This window comes from Oryctolagus cuniculus, chromosome 10 (assembly GCF_964237555.1).
Source record: "Oryctolagus cuniculus chromosome 10, mOryCun1.1, whole genome shotgun sequence".
In the NCBI taxonomy this organism is placed as follows: Eukaryota; Metazoa; Chordata; class Mammalia; order Lagomorpha; family Leporidae; genus Oryctolagus; species Oryctolagus cuniculus.
In genome coordinates this window covers 45,512,920-45,530,672 of record NC_091441.1, presented here as the reverse complement: position 1 = coordinate 45,530,672, position 17,753 = coordinate 45,512,920, and the positions used below count along the sequence as shown (strand labels likewise).

General features: G+C 37.4%; 1 protein-coding gene across 7 annotated transcripts in view; it reads left to right on the top strand.

The window, feature by feature from the left end:
* The window catches only part of RNF138 (ring finger protein 138), an 80,762-nt gene that overhangs the window by 26,342 nt on the left and 36,667 nt on the right, over nucleotides 1-17,753 (top strand). For 4 of the 7 annotated variants that reach the window (XM_008261181.4, XM_002713490.5, XM_051852044.2 and 1 more), the window contains 4 exons: nucleotides 5,453-5,509; nucleotides 6,306-6,417; nucleotides 9,506-9,613; nucleotides 11,751-13,270. In XM_008261181.4, the coding sequence (XP_008259403.1) occupies nucleotides 5,453-5,509; nucleotides 6,306-6,417; nucleotides 9,506-9,613; nucleotides 11,751-11,819 (346 nt within the window). In that variant the 3' untranslated portion in view covers nucleotides 11,820-13,270. Of the gene's footprint in view, nucleotides 1-5,452; nucleotides 5,510-6,305; nucleotides 6,418-9,505; nucleotides 9,614-11,750; nucleotides 13,271-17,753 lie in introns of those variants that run through there. The other 3 variants (XM_070050352.1, XM_070050351.1, XM_002713491.5) reach the window with 2 other exon arrangements.

Here is a 17,753-nt window from a genome sequence, read left to right as displayed (position 1 = left end):
GGCTAGGACTGAATACCACAGTTTCTCTATAAAGTAGTAAATGTTGGAGATTGGTAGAAAAATTATTGTGTTGGTGTGAAGTTGGTTTCTCATAGTTAGCAATGCTTGCTATTTTACTAAGGCTATTTCTAGTTCATAACAATAAAATTGTGCTTTTTATATAAGATATGTATGTACTTTTTTGGGTTCTTTTAGCCATTAGAATTAAGGAGGAAGTGTAAGGAGAATTTTTGTAATAATTATGATTCCAGAACACATTTCTATTTATCTTACTTGGAAATTACTTGTTCTGTTTGCAGACCCTTCTTGACTGTAAACATTAACCACTAAATATAAATGGATTCATATAGTTGTAACTCTAAAAACTGAAAAAGTTGCAGGGTAGGTGTTGGCTCATATTGGAGTGCTGTTTCTAGCTCTGGCTACTCTGCTTCCAGACAAGCTTTCTGTTAATGCATCTGTGAGGCAGCAGAAGGTGGCTCAAGTGCTTGGCCTCCTTCAACCCATTTTGGAGATTTCAGATAGAGTTCTGGGCTCCTGGCTTCAGCCTGTCCCCATCCTGGCTATTTGCAGGCATTTGGGGAGTAGACGAGCAGATGGAAGATCTGTTTCTCTCTCTCCCTTTCAAGTAGATGAAACAAAAAATTAAGCTAGCCACCAAAATCTGAGACTTTAGAAAAAATTATAAATCTAAGGGAGAGAGAGTGAGAAAAATACAAAGAAGGTACCCATCCTCTGATTCACTCCCCAAATAACCAAAGCAGCTAGGACTGGGCCATATTGAAACCAGGAGCCAGAATTCTATACAGGCCTCTCACATTAGTGACAAGGACTCAGTTACTGGAGCCAGGAACAGAGCTAGTTATCAAACTCAGGAACTTTTTTTTTTTTTAAAGATTTTATTTATGGGACCAGCACTGTGGCATAGCAGGTAAAGCTGCTGCCTGCAGTGCTGACATCCCATATGGGCACCAGTTCAAGTCCTGGCTCCTCCACTTCTGATCCAGCTCTCTGGTATGGCCTGGTAAAGCAGTAGAAAATGGCCCAAGTCCCTGGACCCCTGCACCCTTGTGGGAGGCCTGGAAGAAGCCCCTGGCTCTTGGCTTCGGATTGGCACAGTTCCGACCGTTTTGGGTAATTGGGGAGTGAACCAGCAGATGGAAGACCTCTCTCTCTCTGCCCTTTATTATTCCATGTGAATTTTAAGATCAGATTCTGAGATTCCCCAGAATTCCTATACAAATTTTGATCAGAAGTATTATGGAAGCTTAATTCATTTAAGTTATAAATTAATTGAGTGAAAATTGACATTGTTATTATGATTTTTCCATCTGAAAGTATGATCTTCTTACCTTTTTTTTAAAGAATTATTTTATTTATTTGAAAGATAGAGTTGCAGAGAGAGAGAGAGAGACAGAGAGAGAGAGGTCTTCCATTCTGCTGGTTCACTCCCCAAATGACTGCAATGGCCAGAGCTGAGCTGATCCAAAGCCAGGAGCCAGGAGCTTCTTCCGGGTCTCTCATGCAGCTGCAGGTGCCCAAGGAGTTAGACCATCTTCTACTGCCTTCCCAGGCCATAGCAGAGAGCTGGATCAGAAGTGGAACAACTGGACTTGAACCGGTGCTCCTTACTTTTTTTAAAAGGTTTATTGGGGCCTGTGTTGTGGCACAGCAGGTTAAGCCCCATCTGTGACACCAGCATCCCACTGGGGCACCGGTTCAAGTTCTGAATCAGCTCCCTATTAATGCGTTTGGGAAAGCAACAGAAGATGGTCCAAGTAGTTGAGCCCCTGCCACCTTTATAGGAGACCCAGATGGAGTCACCGGCTCCTGGCTTCAGCCTGGCTCTGCCCCAGCTGTTGCAGCCATTTGGGGAGTACACCCAGTGGATGGAAGATGGATCTCTCCCTCTCTCTCTCCCTCTCCCTCTTTCTTTCTCTCTCTTTCCCTTCTTTATCTCTGTGCCTCTCAAATAAATAAATCTGTATTTTACAAAATGTTATGGGTTTTATGTTAATATAATATACAGTAATTTTGGTGATTTATTAGATGTGATATTCTTTTAGATAATTATATAGAAAATTGTTTCCCAAAACCAGTTTTGTCGGTTGGGTCTTAATTTAATGCTACATAATGGTGTATTGAATTAAATAGGATCTCTGTCTAATATTAAATAGCAGACTTTTTTGTTATTCCTTATTTTAATGGTAATCCATCTAAAATTTTACTATTAAATGTGATGTTTAATTTTTTAACATACTATTTATTAGACTTTGGTTAAAATATTTTTATGTAAATATCTATTTTATGATATTACCCTGAATTTTCCATTAAATGATTTTAATCAAACCAGAGTCATTTATAGAATTAAAAAGATAATGAATCTGGTTGATTCTCAGCTATTCTGATGTCTACAGTTTAAGCATTTGTGTTTTCAGAAAACATTGTGGGTATCAGAGGTATTTTGGTTTTGGTTTTGTTCCCATTATAGAGATTGAATTTTATTGAATGGTTTTTCTGCATCCAGAAAATGATCATAAGGCTTTTCTGTTATGGTTTGGTTTGGTTTTTACAAGATGGTGTTAGTAATAGATTTTTTCATTGTTGAATCTTTTATCCATTTCTGAATAGTAGCGTAGGCATGATACAAGGGTTACTCAGAAGGACTAGAAGGGCAGAATTACAGTAATAATGGATTATACAGAGTTGTGATGGGAAAGCATTTATAAAGTGCTTTAACTTTGATGTTAAAATCTTGTAACTAGAAGTTTTGTTATTATGTACCCTTTTGGTGAAAGAATTGAGTGTGTACTCGCAGTATTTATGTGTTTATTTATTTAAAAACCACACATGATGGCCAGCACTGTGGTGCAGAAGCCATGGCCTGCAGTGCCAGCATGCCATATTGGTGCCAGTTCCAGTCTTGGCTGCCCCACTTCTGATCCAGCTCCCTGATAATGCACCTGGGAAAAGATGCCCCAAGTCCCTAGGCATCTGTACCCATGTGAGAGACCCAGAGGAAGCTCCTGGCTCCTGGTTTTGGCCTGGCACAGCACTGGCCATTGTGGCCATTTGGGGAGTGAACCAGTGAATGGCTCTCTAACTCTATCTTTCAAATAAATAAATAAATCTTTTCTTTTTTTAACATTTATTTATTTGGTAGATGGAGTTAGAGGGAAAAGGAGAGAGAGAGAGAATCTTTCTTACTCTGGTTTACTACCCAAATGGCTGCAATGGCTGAGAATGGGCCAGGCTAAAGCCAGGAGCCAGGAATTCCATCTGGTCTCCCATGTGGGTGGTAAGGGCCCAAGTAGTTGGGCCATCATCTGCTGCTCTCCTAGGCACATTAGCAAGGTGCTGAATCAGAAGTGGAGCAGCTGGGACTTGAATTTGCTTATATGGGATGCCAGTGTTGCAGGCTAAGGCTTAACCTGCTGTACAATACCAGCCCCTATGCCTGTCCTCTACAATACTCATCCTTCATGTACATCTAAAAGCATCAGTAGTTGAAATACAATAAAAATAAAGAAATTATTTTAAAAATAATTTCTTTAATGGTATAGTGTAGAAGTTTTGTTCTTAATGTTTTATTTTTTATTGAAAACAATATTGACTATAAAAGGTTTTTTTAACACTGTTGACTCAGTAATTCAAAAATTTGGATCTGGATTCATTTTATTTGATTATGGCTCTTTTTTTTAAAAAAAAAAAAGATTTATTTATTTATTTGAAAGGCAGAGTTATGGTGAGGCAGAGGCAGAGAGAGAAAGATCTTCCATCCACTGGTTCACACCTCAAATGACCACAATGGCTGGAGCCGGCAGCCAGGAGCTTCTTCCTGGTCTCCCACACAGGTGCAGGGCCCAAGGACTTGAGCCATCTTCTACTGCTTTCCCAGGCCATAGCAGAGAGCTGGATTGGAAGTGGAGCTGGGACTCGAACCAACACCGTAGCGTTGGAACCCTGATTATTACTCTTGTAGCTAAGAAAGATAACCTACCAAACAAAATGTGTAATTCAAATGAAGAAATATGTCTGCCAGGGGTTGAAATTTTTCTGTCTTGTTCTTTAAATATCAAGAGGGCTGTTAATGAAATTTTCATCTTTACTGATGATGTTAGATAATTGTTCTTACAAACCAATCAGAAGTTATAATAGTATAATAAAGAGCACATTCGGCCAGCGCCGTGGCTCACTAGGCTAATCCTCTGCCTTGCGATGCCGGCACACCGGGTTCTAGTCCCGGTCGGGGCACCAGATTCTGTCCCGGTTGCCCCTCTTCCAGGCCAGCTCTCTGCTGTGGCCAGGGAGTGCAGTGGAGGATGGCCCAAGTACTTGGGCCCTGCACCCCATGGGAGACCAGGATAAGTACCTGGCTCCTGCCATCGGATCAGCGCCGTGCGCCGGCCGCAGTGCGCCGGCCACGGCGGCCATTGGAGGGTGAACCAACAGCAAAAGGAAGACCTCTCTCTCTCTCTCTCACTGTCTACTCTGCCTGTCAAAAAAAAAAAAAAAAAAAAAGCATATTCAAAACCCAGTGATTGTGTTTATTAGGAAGATTTTTAAACTGGTTTGAAAAATCTGTTACCATTTGCATGGATATGAAAAATTTTTAAATAGGTGTCACATACTATTTTTGTTAACAGAATCATATAACAACCCTTTAATAAATGTTCTCTCCATAGTTTATTTTACAAATTAAAATGTTTTAATTCCAGCTTTGTTTAAATGCCACTTTTACCTGAACAGATGATTAATAACTGCTGAAAAGGAATCAAATAGTGGTTTAGTATTCTTATATTTGGGTATGTAGCTAAACAATGAAGTTTGCTTGCTTGCCTTTGCATATACTATGTGTATTCTATTTAATGGCCTTATGACCACATTGATGAGGTGCTGTAACATGAAAGTGAAAATCGCTTTATAAAATACCCATTCTTCCCTCAGGACTTCTCTGATACTCCTCATGACATATGAATCTGTCAAATGAAAATGTCAAATTCTTTATAATAAATGTTAGTGAAGCCTATTTTTGTTCCTTTTAGGCTATAAAATAAAAGGAGCATTCAAATATTTTCTTAAACTTACTCACTTTGGAGGCCACAATCTTAAACCATATCCTAGTTGGAAGTCAAGAAGTTCACAAATTCTTGAGTCTAGTCCAGAGTTTATAAACTTACTGCTAAAGATAAAGGAATAGAATTTAACATAGTTCTGCAAAATTCTATATTTATGCTTTTGTAACTTTGCAAAAATTTATTTTGAAGGACAATGAACAAGAACCCAATAAGTGGACTTATTTTATTGGAAAAGTAATTAATGCTATAATTTAAAGTTCAGACTATGAAAACAAGTTAGACTAGTCTTTTTCATTAACAGTTCAAGTTAATGAACTATTAATGTATTTTGTTATTTATTTAGGGTGTTAACTTTTCCCCCTCTGCTTCTTAAGTAATAGGAGTGAAACATCCACATCTGATAACACAGAAACTTACCAAGAGAATACAAGGTAAGCTTTTGAAAAAATTTTAGGAAATAATATTCATCACTTTATCAAACAATAATAGATAAGCCTTTTTAATCAGTTAAGTCTCTAAGAACAGTGCTGGGAGTTAGCTCATTAAAAATGAATAATACACTTTCTGCTTTTAAGAATCACGGTAGATGAGGAGAGCTTTTCTCTCTTACTGTGTTCAGGTATCTTCCTGCATGATTCAGGTATATTTGTCATTGTTGAACTGTCTTACTGGAATTCAAAGCTATAAAATCCAGTTGATGCTTGATCCTCAAAATATTTTGAAGTAGTGCATTCTGGTGAACATTGCTTTGGTGTTTTCCTGAGAATTTTGTATGTTAGATTCCAAGGACCTCGACTAGACTAAGGTTGTAATATTAATCGAGGTGTTTTTTTAAAATTTTCGATGTTTTAAGATGTGAGGACTTTGGGACTCCACAGGATAATTGAAAATTTCAAGGGAGTTACAGTAATATCTGATGGCATCACATCAATGACTATATTAAGTTTCATCCTAACTTCTTAAAAACAGCTAGGGTTTTGTTTGTTTGTTTGTTTTATCTTAGAGGCACCATGAAAAAAATTAGCTGAGATACTAAGAGTACTGTAACTGAGATTGTATTCTACATCATTGTTGAAAATACATTTCCAAAATGAGAGCATCTTTGAATAATCTTATGACTGTAAGTTTTTAAAAGAAAAATTAGAATAGTTGGTCAAAAAATAGTAGAACATCATTTCTATGTTAAAATTTTGAATTAAGTATGCTTCATGTAAAATTGTTTTGTAGTTCTTCTGGACATCCCACCTTTAAATGTCCCTTGTGTCAAGAATCAAATTTTACCAGGCAACGTTTACTGGATCACTGTAACAGTAATCACCTATTTCAGATAGTTCCTGTGGTAAGTAAATATGTATATTTATAAGCTGCTCAGATTAAAGCATATTGTTCCATTTATTTTACTTTATATGTACAACAAGGGAATGCAGGTGAATTAAATTTGGATGGGGCATTATCTGTAAAGTCAATTTTTGTCAACAAATGATTAATAACTATGAAGCAAAATGAGTTTTTTTAAAGGTTTATTTATTTATTTTATTTGAAAGGCAGAGTTACAGAGAGGCAGAGGCAGAGAGAGCTCTTCTATCCACTGGTTCACTCCCCAAATGGCCACAACAGCCCAAGCTGGGCAGATCCAAAGCCAGGAACCAGGAGGTTCTTCCACATCTCCCACACATGTGCAGGAACCCAAGGACTTTTGGGCCATCTTAGTGCTTTCCCAGGCCATAGCAGAGAGCTGGATTGGAAGTGGAGTAGCCAGATCTCACTGCATCCACATGGGGTGCTGGTGCTACACCACAGCGCCGGCCCCAGCAAAAGGAGATATTTAAAATTTCAGTAACTTACATCACAAAATTGGAGATGCGTACTGGAAGGTGATATAAGAGGACAGTTTGAAGAAGAGTGAAATAATTAAAGATGAGCCAGGATTCTTTATTGAGCAGTGGCAAAACCTAACACTATAGTTCCATAGGATGCAAATAGTTGGATCTGGTCAGGTGGATTTGCTGTAGGTGAAAATAACCTTTATAAGAATAAAGACACTATGTAGATATTTTAACTGTGTCCTTGCAGAATCTGGTGTATGAATGCATTAAACAAGTAAGAAAAAGAATCATACTGTTTTTTATACACATGCATGTTTTTGATGGCATTTTTTAAAAAATTTATTTATTTGAAAGTCAGGGTTACAGAGAGAGAGAGAGGGAGAGACAGTCAGAGAGAGAGAGAGAGAGAGAGATCTTCCTTCTGCTGGTTCACTTACCAAATGGCTGCAACAGCCAGGGCTAGGCCAGCCAAAGCCAGGAGCCTAGAGTTTCTGGGTATTCCACATGGGTGCAGGGGACCGAGGACTTGGGCCATCTTCCACTGCTTTCCCAAGCCATAGCAGAGAGCTGGATTGGAAGAGGAGCATCTGGGTCTCAAGCTAACACCCATATGGGATGCCGGCATGCAGGCTGAGACTTAAGCCCACTATGCCACAGCGCCAGCCCCCCTTGTTGCCATCTTAAGAGTGCAATGAAAAGAAAGCAGTGAAACCTTTTTGATGGATGAGAGAGATAAGATTCCAACATTGTGTCAATGCTCTAAGAACTCTTTGTTTCAAAGATAAGTTTAACAGATAAGTGATTTCAACTTATTTAGGTGATAGAACAGGAGAAACTGAGCTGCAAGACATACATCGCTTTCAGCTGTACCTTTTTTTTTTTTTTTTTTATGATTGATTTATTGGTTTGAAAGAGTGATAGCTTCCATCAGCTGGTTCACTCCCCAAATGACCACAGCAGCCAAGTCTGGTTCAGGCCAGAGCCAGGAACCAGGAACTCCATCCTGGTCTCCCAGTGGTTGGCCTGTTCTCTGTGGCCTTCCCAAGTGCATTGTCTGGAAGCCATACTAGAAGCTGACTAGAAGCTGGGACTTGAACCAGAATTCTGCCAGCATCACAAATGGCAGCTTAACCTTCTGCACCACAATGCCGGGCCTTCAGCTGACATTTTATACATAAAAATTACCTTCAGAAATCAGAATAGGAGGAAAGTGTTACCAATAAAAACTGTAGGTATTTCAAAGCTGTTTTAGTAAATGTACTAGAAATAATTTTGAAAAGAACTTGCCTTGGTAAATATTGAGGATGCTTTTAAACTCTTGCATAACACCCAGGGAGTTATACCAGCTACTTCGCTCATTAAAAAAGCAAATACAGTGTCAGTCTCTAGGAAATTTCACTCAGTTTTATACTGAATTACCAGATTTTTATTCTTCTCTGGATAATATTTAATATGTCATCCACTGGCTAGAGTATAATTAGTGAAGTTCTTTTTTATATTATTTCAGTTTGTCATCCACAAACATTTTTAGGTACAGTTTCTTTAAAATTTTAAGGTGGCAGGTTTTTTTTTTGTTTTGTTTTGTTTTTTTGGTAAAGGATTTGTTTATTTGAAAGGCAGAGTGAGAGACAGAGATCTTCCTTCTGCTGGTTCATTCCCCAAATGGCTGCAATGGCTAGGGCTGTGTCAGGCTGAAGCCAGGAGCTGGGAATTCATCTGGGTCTCTCATATGAGTACATGTGCCCAAAGAGTGGGCTATCTTCTGTTTCCCAGTTGCATTAGCAGGGGGCTGGATGAAAAATGAAGTATCTGGGACTCCCAATGGGTGCCCATATCGGATGCCAGCATCACAGATGGTACCTTAACCCACTGCACCACAACACCAACCCTAAGGATGCAATTGAAAGTATATTTTAGAATTTACTTCATTTGCATTTTCAGTGTATATGAAATGAAACTAGTAATTATATTGCTGTTGTCTAGATCAAGTGAGTGTATACTGCATGTTATAGGCAGGCGGGTAATGGTAACTGTCATTACAGCTGGCATTTTTAAAGGTTGGATGTGGTGTTTCTGTGGAATGTTGTAAACTTGATTTATGTGACTAGAATGTTTCTCATTACACTGTATTATATGTCATAAATTTAGCTTTTAGAAATGCTTTCCATATACCAGGCATACTTCAAATATCGTTGAGTTCTAGACAGCTCTAGTATGTGCATATTGGATTAAAGCAACCCGCACGATTATTTTGGTTTCTCAGTGCATATGGAAGTTAGATTTTATGGTGTGGTCTGTTAAGTGTCAATAGAATTATATCAAAAAACAATGTACATACCTTAATTAAAAAATACTTTATTGCTAAAAATGTCAACCATCATTTCAGCTGTTGGAGAAATGGTGCCAACAGACTTGCTTGGTGCAGGGGTTTTCACACACCTTCAATTTGTTTAAAAACAAATTAAAAAAAACTTCCAAGTACAGTAAAGCAAGGTATGCCTGATGTTTTTGGTAACATGAGCCTGTTGTTTTAATACTCTTAGTAATTATATAATGTTTAGTTTTCATTATTTTTTATGTAAAACAATCTGTTTCTCATAGACGTGTCCTATTTGTGTGTCTCTTCCTTGGGGAGATCCTAGCCAGATTACTAGAAATTTCGTTAGTCATCTAAATCAAAGACATCAGTTTGATTATGGAGAATTTGTGGTAAGTGAATTCTTCAAGATTAAGAAAGTACTGTTTAAATAGTCAAGTTAAATTATGTTTTTCAATCTAGACTTGAGTTTTGAGACAAGCTATTGTATCATACTATTAGATATACCGCAAATTCTTCTTAAAAGCAAATTGTTTTTAATAATATTGGTGAACTTTAGTTGTTGAATTTAATGCTCACTTCTATACTAGGGAGAAAATTAATAGAGGAAGAACAAACTCCCACATCAACAAAATGATGATTTCTATGGAAACCCTGTCTAGATTTAAAGAAAAATTATACTTACTAGAAAAGTAAAATCGGTACAACATATAAAGGAATGATATATTTCTCATGTAATGTAAAGTGCTTGTTAAATCCACTGTAATTTCTCACTTCTAGCATGAGACATTTTCTTTTTTAAAAATGAGGGAGCTTCATTATCAGGCAAAGCTGGGTTGATGGTTTAACTGAGTGAGGAATTTACATAATATAAAAAAAAAGATCCCTAAAGCAAAAATGTAGAGTTACTTTCTACTTCCCAAATATGTTATAATTTTTCTAACTAGATGATGACTTCTGTTTTATTAATAGGTAAATTACATTTCATTCAGCTTCAGTGTAATTAAGACTTTTTTTTTTACTTCAAGATTAATCCTTGCAAAGAATGGCTGATAATTGTTTTCCAGTTTAGGTAAACAAAGGCATATGCAGTTCTCACAATGACATGAACCAAATTTGCATTTGTCTTTGCTCTCTAGTGTTGAGATCACATCATTCTTGATAAATTTTTTTAATTTTATCAAATATGTATTTTGTATTTTATTTCAAAATAATTCAAATGTATAAAATTTATGTATTTAGTAATTTTATGAAATAATTTAGTAGATTATTCTCATATGAAAGGTTACTGTGCATAGAGAGCTGTGTTTGGAAAATTGCATTTTATGAACCGCTTTTGATCTAATTGTCAGATTGTTTTACCTTGCCAAAGAAAAATATATAATTATGATAAGTTGAAGTTGTCAAGTGGAAGCCTTGAGATACATATATTTTTTTAAAGATTTATTTATTTATTAATTTATTTGAAAGGCTGAGTAAAAGAGGAGAGACAGAGATTTTCCAAATGGCTGCAAGGCCAGGGCTAGGCCAGACCTGAAGGCAGGAGTTAGGAGCTTCATCCCAGTTTTCCACATGGTTGCAGGGACCCAAGCACTTGGGTCCTTCCCACTGTTTCTCTAGGTACATCAGCAGGGAACTGGGTCAGAAGTGGAGCTTCCAGCACTCCCAACAGGTGCCCATATAGGATGCCAGTGTCACAGACAGTGGCTTAATCTGCTGTGCCACAACACTGGCCCTAGCTTTGATAGATACTTTGTTGTTGTTGTTAGGTCCTAAAATTAATAGTGAATGGAATGTTTAAACTTAAAGAATAGTTTTCTGAGCAAACTACAGTTTTTAGTTCATGACATTTATTATTAATAGTTATTTAAAATCAGTTTACTTTCAGATACTTGACATTCATTCCTAAAGATGAGTTAAAATTACCTGTGCTTTATTTATTTATTTTTTAAGATTTATTTATTTGAAAGTCAGAATTACAGATAGGCAGAGACAGAGAAAGAGAGGTCTTTCATCTGCTGATTCACTCCCCAAATGGCTGCAACAGCCAGAGCTGGGCCAGTCCGAAGCCAGGAGCCAGGAGCTTCTTCTGGGTCTCTCACGCAGGTGCAGGGGTCCAAGGATTCAGGCCATCTTCCACTGCTTTCCCAGGCCATAGCAGAGAACTAGGTAGGAAATGGAGCAGCCAGGACTTGAACTGGTGCCCATGAGGAATGCTGGCACTACAGGCAGCAGCTTTACCTGCTACACAGCGCTGGCCTCTTGTGCTTTTAATTAATGATAATAACTCAGATTTCATTCATTACTGATCTCCTGTTTGTTCATTATTACCAAATAATTATAACAACTTAATTTGTATTAAAGTAAATTTAAATAAAATCGTATTTAAATCTTACATGTTAAAAATACAGTGTGTTGCACATAAACTGTACGGAGTGGATATTATGTATCAAGATGTATAATGTATTGGCCAAAATATTTAGTGGAGTATTTTTTTCCCTACTGATATGTTAATGTTACTGTTTTTAGAATCTTCAGCTAGATGAGGAGACCCAATATCAAACTGCTGTTGAAGAATCTTTTCAAGTAAATATCTGAAGATTGTAGTCATCTCTGCATCTTTGTACCTGCAAGTGCCATCTTTTAAGAGAAAAGTACATGAAGTCATCGTTTTCAGTAACTTGATGTGTATATTAATAAAAATAATTCAGTCTATTGTTTTAGTTTTTTGATTGAAAAATAAAGGTGGGCATCTAAAACTTCATCTTCTGGATAAGTAAAAATTGAAAATTTGACATTCGTTTGAAAAGCATAAAAGATTACATTTCATTAATGTTGTGAAAGGGGGAATCCCTATTGTACTTTTTTATATTACACATATTCTTAAATTTTTCATTATTATGTTGTTTTTAAAATTTGGTGCAGTTTCCTCTCACTTTATTTACACAGGTAACACACAATAGGAAATTCTGAAAGATACAATTGATATAAATAAACAATTCTGAGCCAGATACTGGAGTTGCAGAATGCAGACTTGAAGTGCTAAATGAAATGATCCAAAGGAAAGTTTTTAAATACATATTCTAGCTAATTCAAGTATTAGAAAATTGTATTTATATAAAACTATTAGTATTTTTCAAGAATAGTGAGATTTCTTTAATAATTTTTAACTATTTAAAAAAGTGAAAGCTCATTATAAAGGTAGTTTCTTTTCCTATTAATAGAAAATACCAAGATACACATTTCTTTGAACAAGTAATTTCAATCTTCTTTGATTCGTTTGTAAATCTGAAATTTACTAAGCTATCTAACAGCTCTTTGGCCTCAGAATTTTCAAGTCAGTGTTTCTGATTGGCTAAGATCAAATTTATTAGAAAAATTCAAGTTTGTCTTCATTTCACTTTAGAAAGTCATTCAAAGTTAAAAATATTGTGTATATACATATACTGCATATGTATATGCACATACACATACATACATGCAGTTTGTCAAGTTTTGTAGAATTTTTGTTAAAGATTTTAACAATGAGCAGGCAATATGGGATTGAGTGTTTATCAGATTTGATACAAATTTTGTCTATCACCAAATGTTTAAAATTAGTCAAATGCTACATGGTCTGGTGGGCTGGTATTACACCTTAAAATCAGTTTACACACACAAATGATCTGTTTCAATGGTGCTCATTTGTTATTCTCAAAGGTAACATATGACTATGATAATAATGAGACAGATTCTGCCAGTCACTGTTTCACTTCTTTTAAATCAAAACTGGGTTAGTTTTTCGTATTAATTAATGGGACTCATAAAGTATTTTGTGGAAGGCAAATCACATCCTAAATGATGAAGAGTGGATTAGCTGACATTCCATACATATGCGTTGTTTATGCTTTCGTTAACTAGATACAAAAGAAAATCTCAGTAGTTTGCTGCTAATATATACATTTATTGTATAAAAAGGTATATTTTGGTTTTGTTAAAACCCTTGTTGACTTTTCTACATTGAACTTTTTTTAACTTGATTTAATAAAAATGTTAATTTTGGAAGTGGAGTTTTGTAAAACCCTTTTTCAGTCTAACAGTAATGACTTTATGCATTATAGTAACAATCACAAAAGCCATACATCTTAATGAACATACCTTTGTTCTGTCATTCTAAAGAGTGAAACTTACTATGTGTTTGAACATTTTCCCTGCAGTTACATGAGCATAATTTTAAGAATAGCTGTAGTTTTAAAGTGATGACTATAGTTTTTACCAGTTTAAAGCAATAACTTTAGTAGCTTCTTTCAAAGTATGATATGTCCAGTCCAGTATGCCAAATTAAACCATTCTTGTACTTAAGAACTTTAAAGGAAAGTTGTAGCAGAGATCATCTTGATGAAACTGCTTTGAAATTTTATGGATGACTTACATATCATTAATAGTCTTGTGTCTGGGCCGGCGCCGCGGCTCAATAGGCTAATCCTCCACCTAGCGGCACCAGCACACTGGGTTCTAGTCCTTGTCGGGGCGCTGGGTTCTTTCCCAGTTGCCCCTCTTCCAGGCCAGCTCTCTGCTATGGCCCGGGAAGGCAGTGGAGGATGGCCCGAGTGCTTGGGCCCTGCACCCTATGGGAGACCAGGAGAAGCACCTGGCTCCTGCCTTCGGATCAGCGCGGTGCGCCGGCCGCAGCGCACCGGCCACGGCGGCCATTGGAGGGTGAACCAACGGAAAAGGAAGACCTTTCTCTCTCTCTCTCTCTGTCACTATCCACTCTGCCTGTCAAAAAAAAAAAAAAAAAAATAGTCTTGTGTCTGATGACCCTTTTTATAAAGAAAATAGTGACTTTATTTACTTTAGGAACTCCTTGGTGCGGAAATGATTGTTTAAAATCTCCCCTCCTTTTGTTAGTTGAATGGGATTAGGGATAAGCTTTAGAGATTTAATTCATGGAAGAGTCCTTATTTTTAATATTGTTTATAGCAGAGTTAAGAAAGCAGAGGGAAACTGTAATGATACTCTGAACCTAAATTTATCTACCACAAAGGCAAGCTATTTCAGCAGATTAAGAGTTTATGGTGTTAAACATAGTCTTGAGATGTATTGCTTTATTTTTCAATTAAAAGTTGTTTTCTCCTCTTGTATGTCTAATTACAGTTTTGTCAAGAGGAAAACAACTTCTATAACTCATCCTGAAAGACGTGTAGGAGATAACCTGTTACTTTGCACTTTAAGCAGTGAAAAGCTGTCACATGCTGATGTGATATATTTAAGCCTATTACCTATTTCAAATGTTAAATACTTTATGAAGCTACTTTATGATGTGTTCATACAGCAAGATTTTCAGGCCCTCCTAGCCAGGCAGCAAGCAAGTTAACGGTTACTAAACACTTTAAAAAGTTACCCTTACATAAAGCTGTCCAGGGGTGGGACAGGGGGCCAGTGTTGTGGCATGGCCTTTGGTCTTAGCATCCCTTATGGGTGCCTGTTCAAGTTCCAGGTCCTCCACTTCTGGTTCAGCTCCCTACTAATGCACCTGGGAAAGGAACAGAAGATGACTGGAGTGCTTGGGCCCCTGCACCCACATGGGAGACTTACATGAAGCTCCTGGCTTGTGACTTCATCTTGGTGCAACCCCAACCATTGCAGCCATTTGGCTAGTGAGCCAGCAGGTGGAAGATCTCTCCCTTTCTAACTTGGTCTTTCAAATAAATAAATCTTAAACTGTTAAGGACTATAGGGATATATTGCCAAATGCAATGTCATGTATCTATTTGAGTATCAGTGAGTCATAACTTCTTTAGAAGCCCCTTAGAACTCCTATTATAGTATACACTTTGTAGAAGGGGTGACCCAGAAAACATGTAAATATATGTAGTATAAAACTGAAAATAGAAATGTGAAGCATTGTGGTATCGCTAGTGGGCACTGTAATTTTCTAATTCTGCAGTATGGTTTTGAAAAGGGGTAGGGGCTGGAGATGAGTTACACTGAGAAATTAATGGAGAATACAGGAACCTCAGAATAGGTAAAACTGCATGTCCCTACCCCAACAGCAACTTTCCAGTCCTTAAGTTGAGAGGTGACAGTCACTGGACTCTGCATCCCTGAAAGGAGAATGGTGAGTATAGTCCATTGTTCTCAGTTGACAAACTTGCCTGAAGCTATACAGTTTTCTGGTAGGAATTCATAAGAGTATAATGGCAAGTAGATATGCAGAATTCAAGGTGAGTTGGGGGGGCTGGCGCGTTGGCACAGTACATTAATCCTCTGCCTGTGGTGCCAGCATCCCATATGGGCACTGGTTTTAGTCCAAGGTGCTCCTCTTCCTGTCCAGCTCTGTACTCTGTGGCCTGGGAAAGCAGTAGAAGATAGCCCAAGTGCTTGGGCCCCTGCACCTTCATGGGAGACTGGGAAGAAACACCTTGCTCCTGGCTTTGGATCCCCGCAGCTCCAGCCATTTCAACCATTTGGGGAGTGAACCAACGGAAGGAAGCCCTTTCTCTGTCTCTCTCTCTCACTGTCTGTAATGCTACCTCGAATGAATAAAAATCTTAAAAAAAAAAAAAAAGCTGGATAGGAGGGTGAATGTGGAAGAGAAACCAGATGAATTACAGCCATTCAAGGGAGGATATGGAATAGAAGGAAGTAGAAATGTACAGGATGTGAGGGAGGAAATTTCCTAAGTGGGCAGTAATGGTACATGATTAGTTCAATGTACAAGAACCCGAGTAATCAGTACTAAGATCAAGACAAAACACTAGAATCCTGTAAGCCTCATTTTTCCTACTTCCAGTCAACCACCACCATCACCTTGTATGTACCTTCTTTCAAGTGCTTCTTTCATGTATGCCAGCACAGTTAGGAGGGGAGGGAGGTTGCCAAATGTAGGTAGAAACTAAATACTGATTGGTCTGCTCATAATGACAGGAAAATTAGGTGAAGAGTAACTAAATGCCTTCTGCTGTATATCAAGGTGTCCTTTTGACTTCTATAGATTGTGGTGTTTTGTTTTGTTTTGTTTTTTGGTGCTCTATTATCACAGGTCAGGGAGAACCTATGGTATTTGTTCTTTTGGGACTGGCTTATTTCACTAAGTATGATGTGTTCCAATATAATCCATTTGATTGCAAAGATTTTTTTTTTACTATTATGTAACATTCCATGTTGTACATATCCCATAAGTTCTTCATCCAGTCTTCAGTTGATGGTACAAATATTTTCTCATATTCTGTCAATTGTATCTACAGTTTGCTGAGTGTGTATTTTGCAGTGCAGAAGTTTCTCAATTTGGTATAATTCCATTTGTCAATTTTGGCTATTATTGCCTGTGCCTCTGGGGTCTTTTCCAAGAACTCTTGGCCTATACTAATGTCTTGCAGCTTTCCCCCAATGTTCTCTAATAATTTGAAGGTATCGGGTCCTAGATTTAGGTCTTCATTTTATTTTGAGTGTTTTTTTGTGTAAGGTGGGGTCTTGCTTCAAACTTCTGCATGTGGAGATCCAGTTTTCCCAGCACCATTTGTTGAAGAGACAATCCTTGCTTCAGGGATTGATTTTAGCTCCTTTGTCAAAAGTAAGTTGGTTGTAGATGCATGAGTTGATTTCTGGTGTTTCTATTCTATTCCATTGGTCTACCCATCTGTTTTTGTGCCAGTACCAGTCTGTTTTGATTACAGTTGCCCTGTAGAATGTCTTGAAATCTGGTATTGTGATGCCTCTGGCTTTGTTTTTATTGTATAAGGTTGCTTTAACTCTTTGGGGTCTCCTATGTTTCCATATGAATTTCAGCATTTTTTCTGTATCTGAGAAGAATGTCCTTGGTATTTTGATTGATATCACATTGAATCTGTAAATTCCTTTTGGTAGTATGGACATTTTAATTATATTAATTCTTGTGGGCTCATCCTTTGAGGCCCACACACTTTCGGCATGGTGGGGTGATGGCGTTCTTTGACAAGAAGCACCGGAGACAATTTCGGTGAACATGTCCACTTTATTAATGAGCAAGCACACCTTTTAAAGGGCAGGCAGAAGGGGTGTAATTAATTCAGGGCAATACTAGTTCTATAGGATGAAGCTGATACTGGCACCACTATGCTTCTCCAATCAGCTTGAAGGGAACATAGGCCGGTAGCTTTCCAGGTGGGCCTAATTACATTTGTAATAGTCACATCTTCCTGTTGAATTGATCCCTGAGTCATTGCATAGTGCCCTTTTTTATTTCTTTTAACAGTTTTTATGTTAAAGTCTATCTTGTCTGATATTAGGATGGTTACACCAGCTCTTTTTTGGCTTCTGTTGGCATAGATTATCCTTTTCCATCCTTTTACTTAGTCTGTGTGTATGTTTGTTATTGAAATGTGTTTTTTATAGACAGCAAATAGATGGGTTTTGCTTTTTAATTCATTCAGCCAGTCTGTATCTTAACTGGAGAGTTGAGGCCATTTATATTCAAGGTGACTATTGATAAATAACAACTTGGTCCTGCCATTTTTCCATAAATATTTCTATTGTTTACTTTGGATTATTTATTTATTTGAGAGGCAGAGT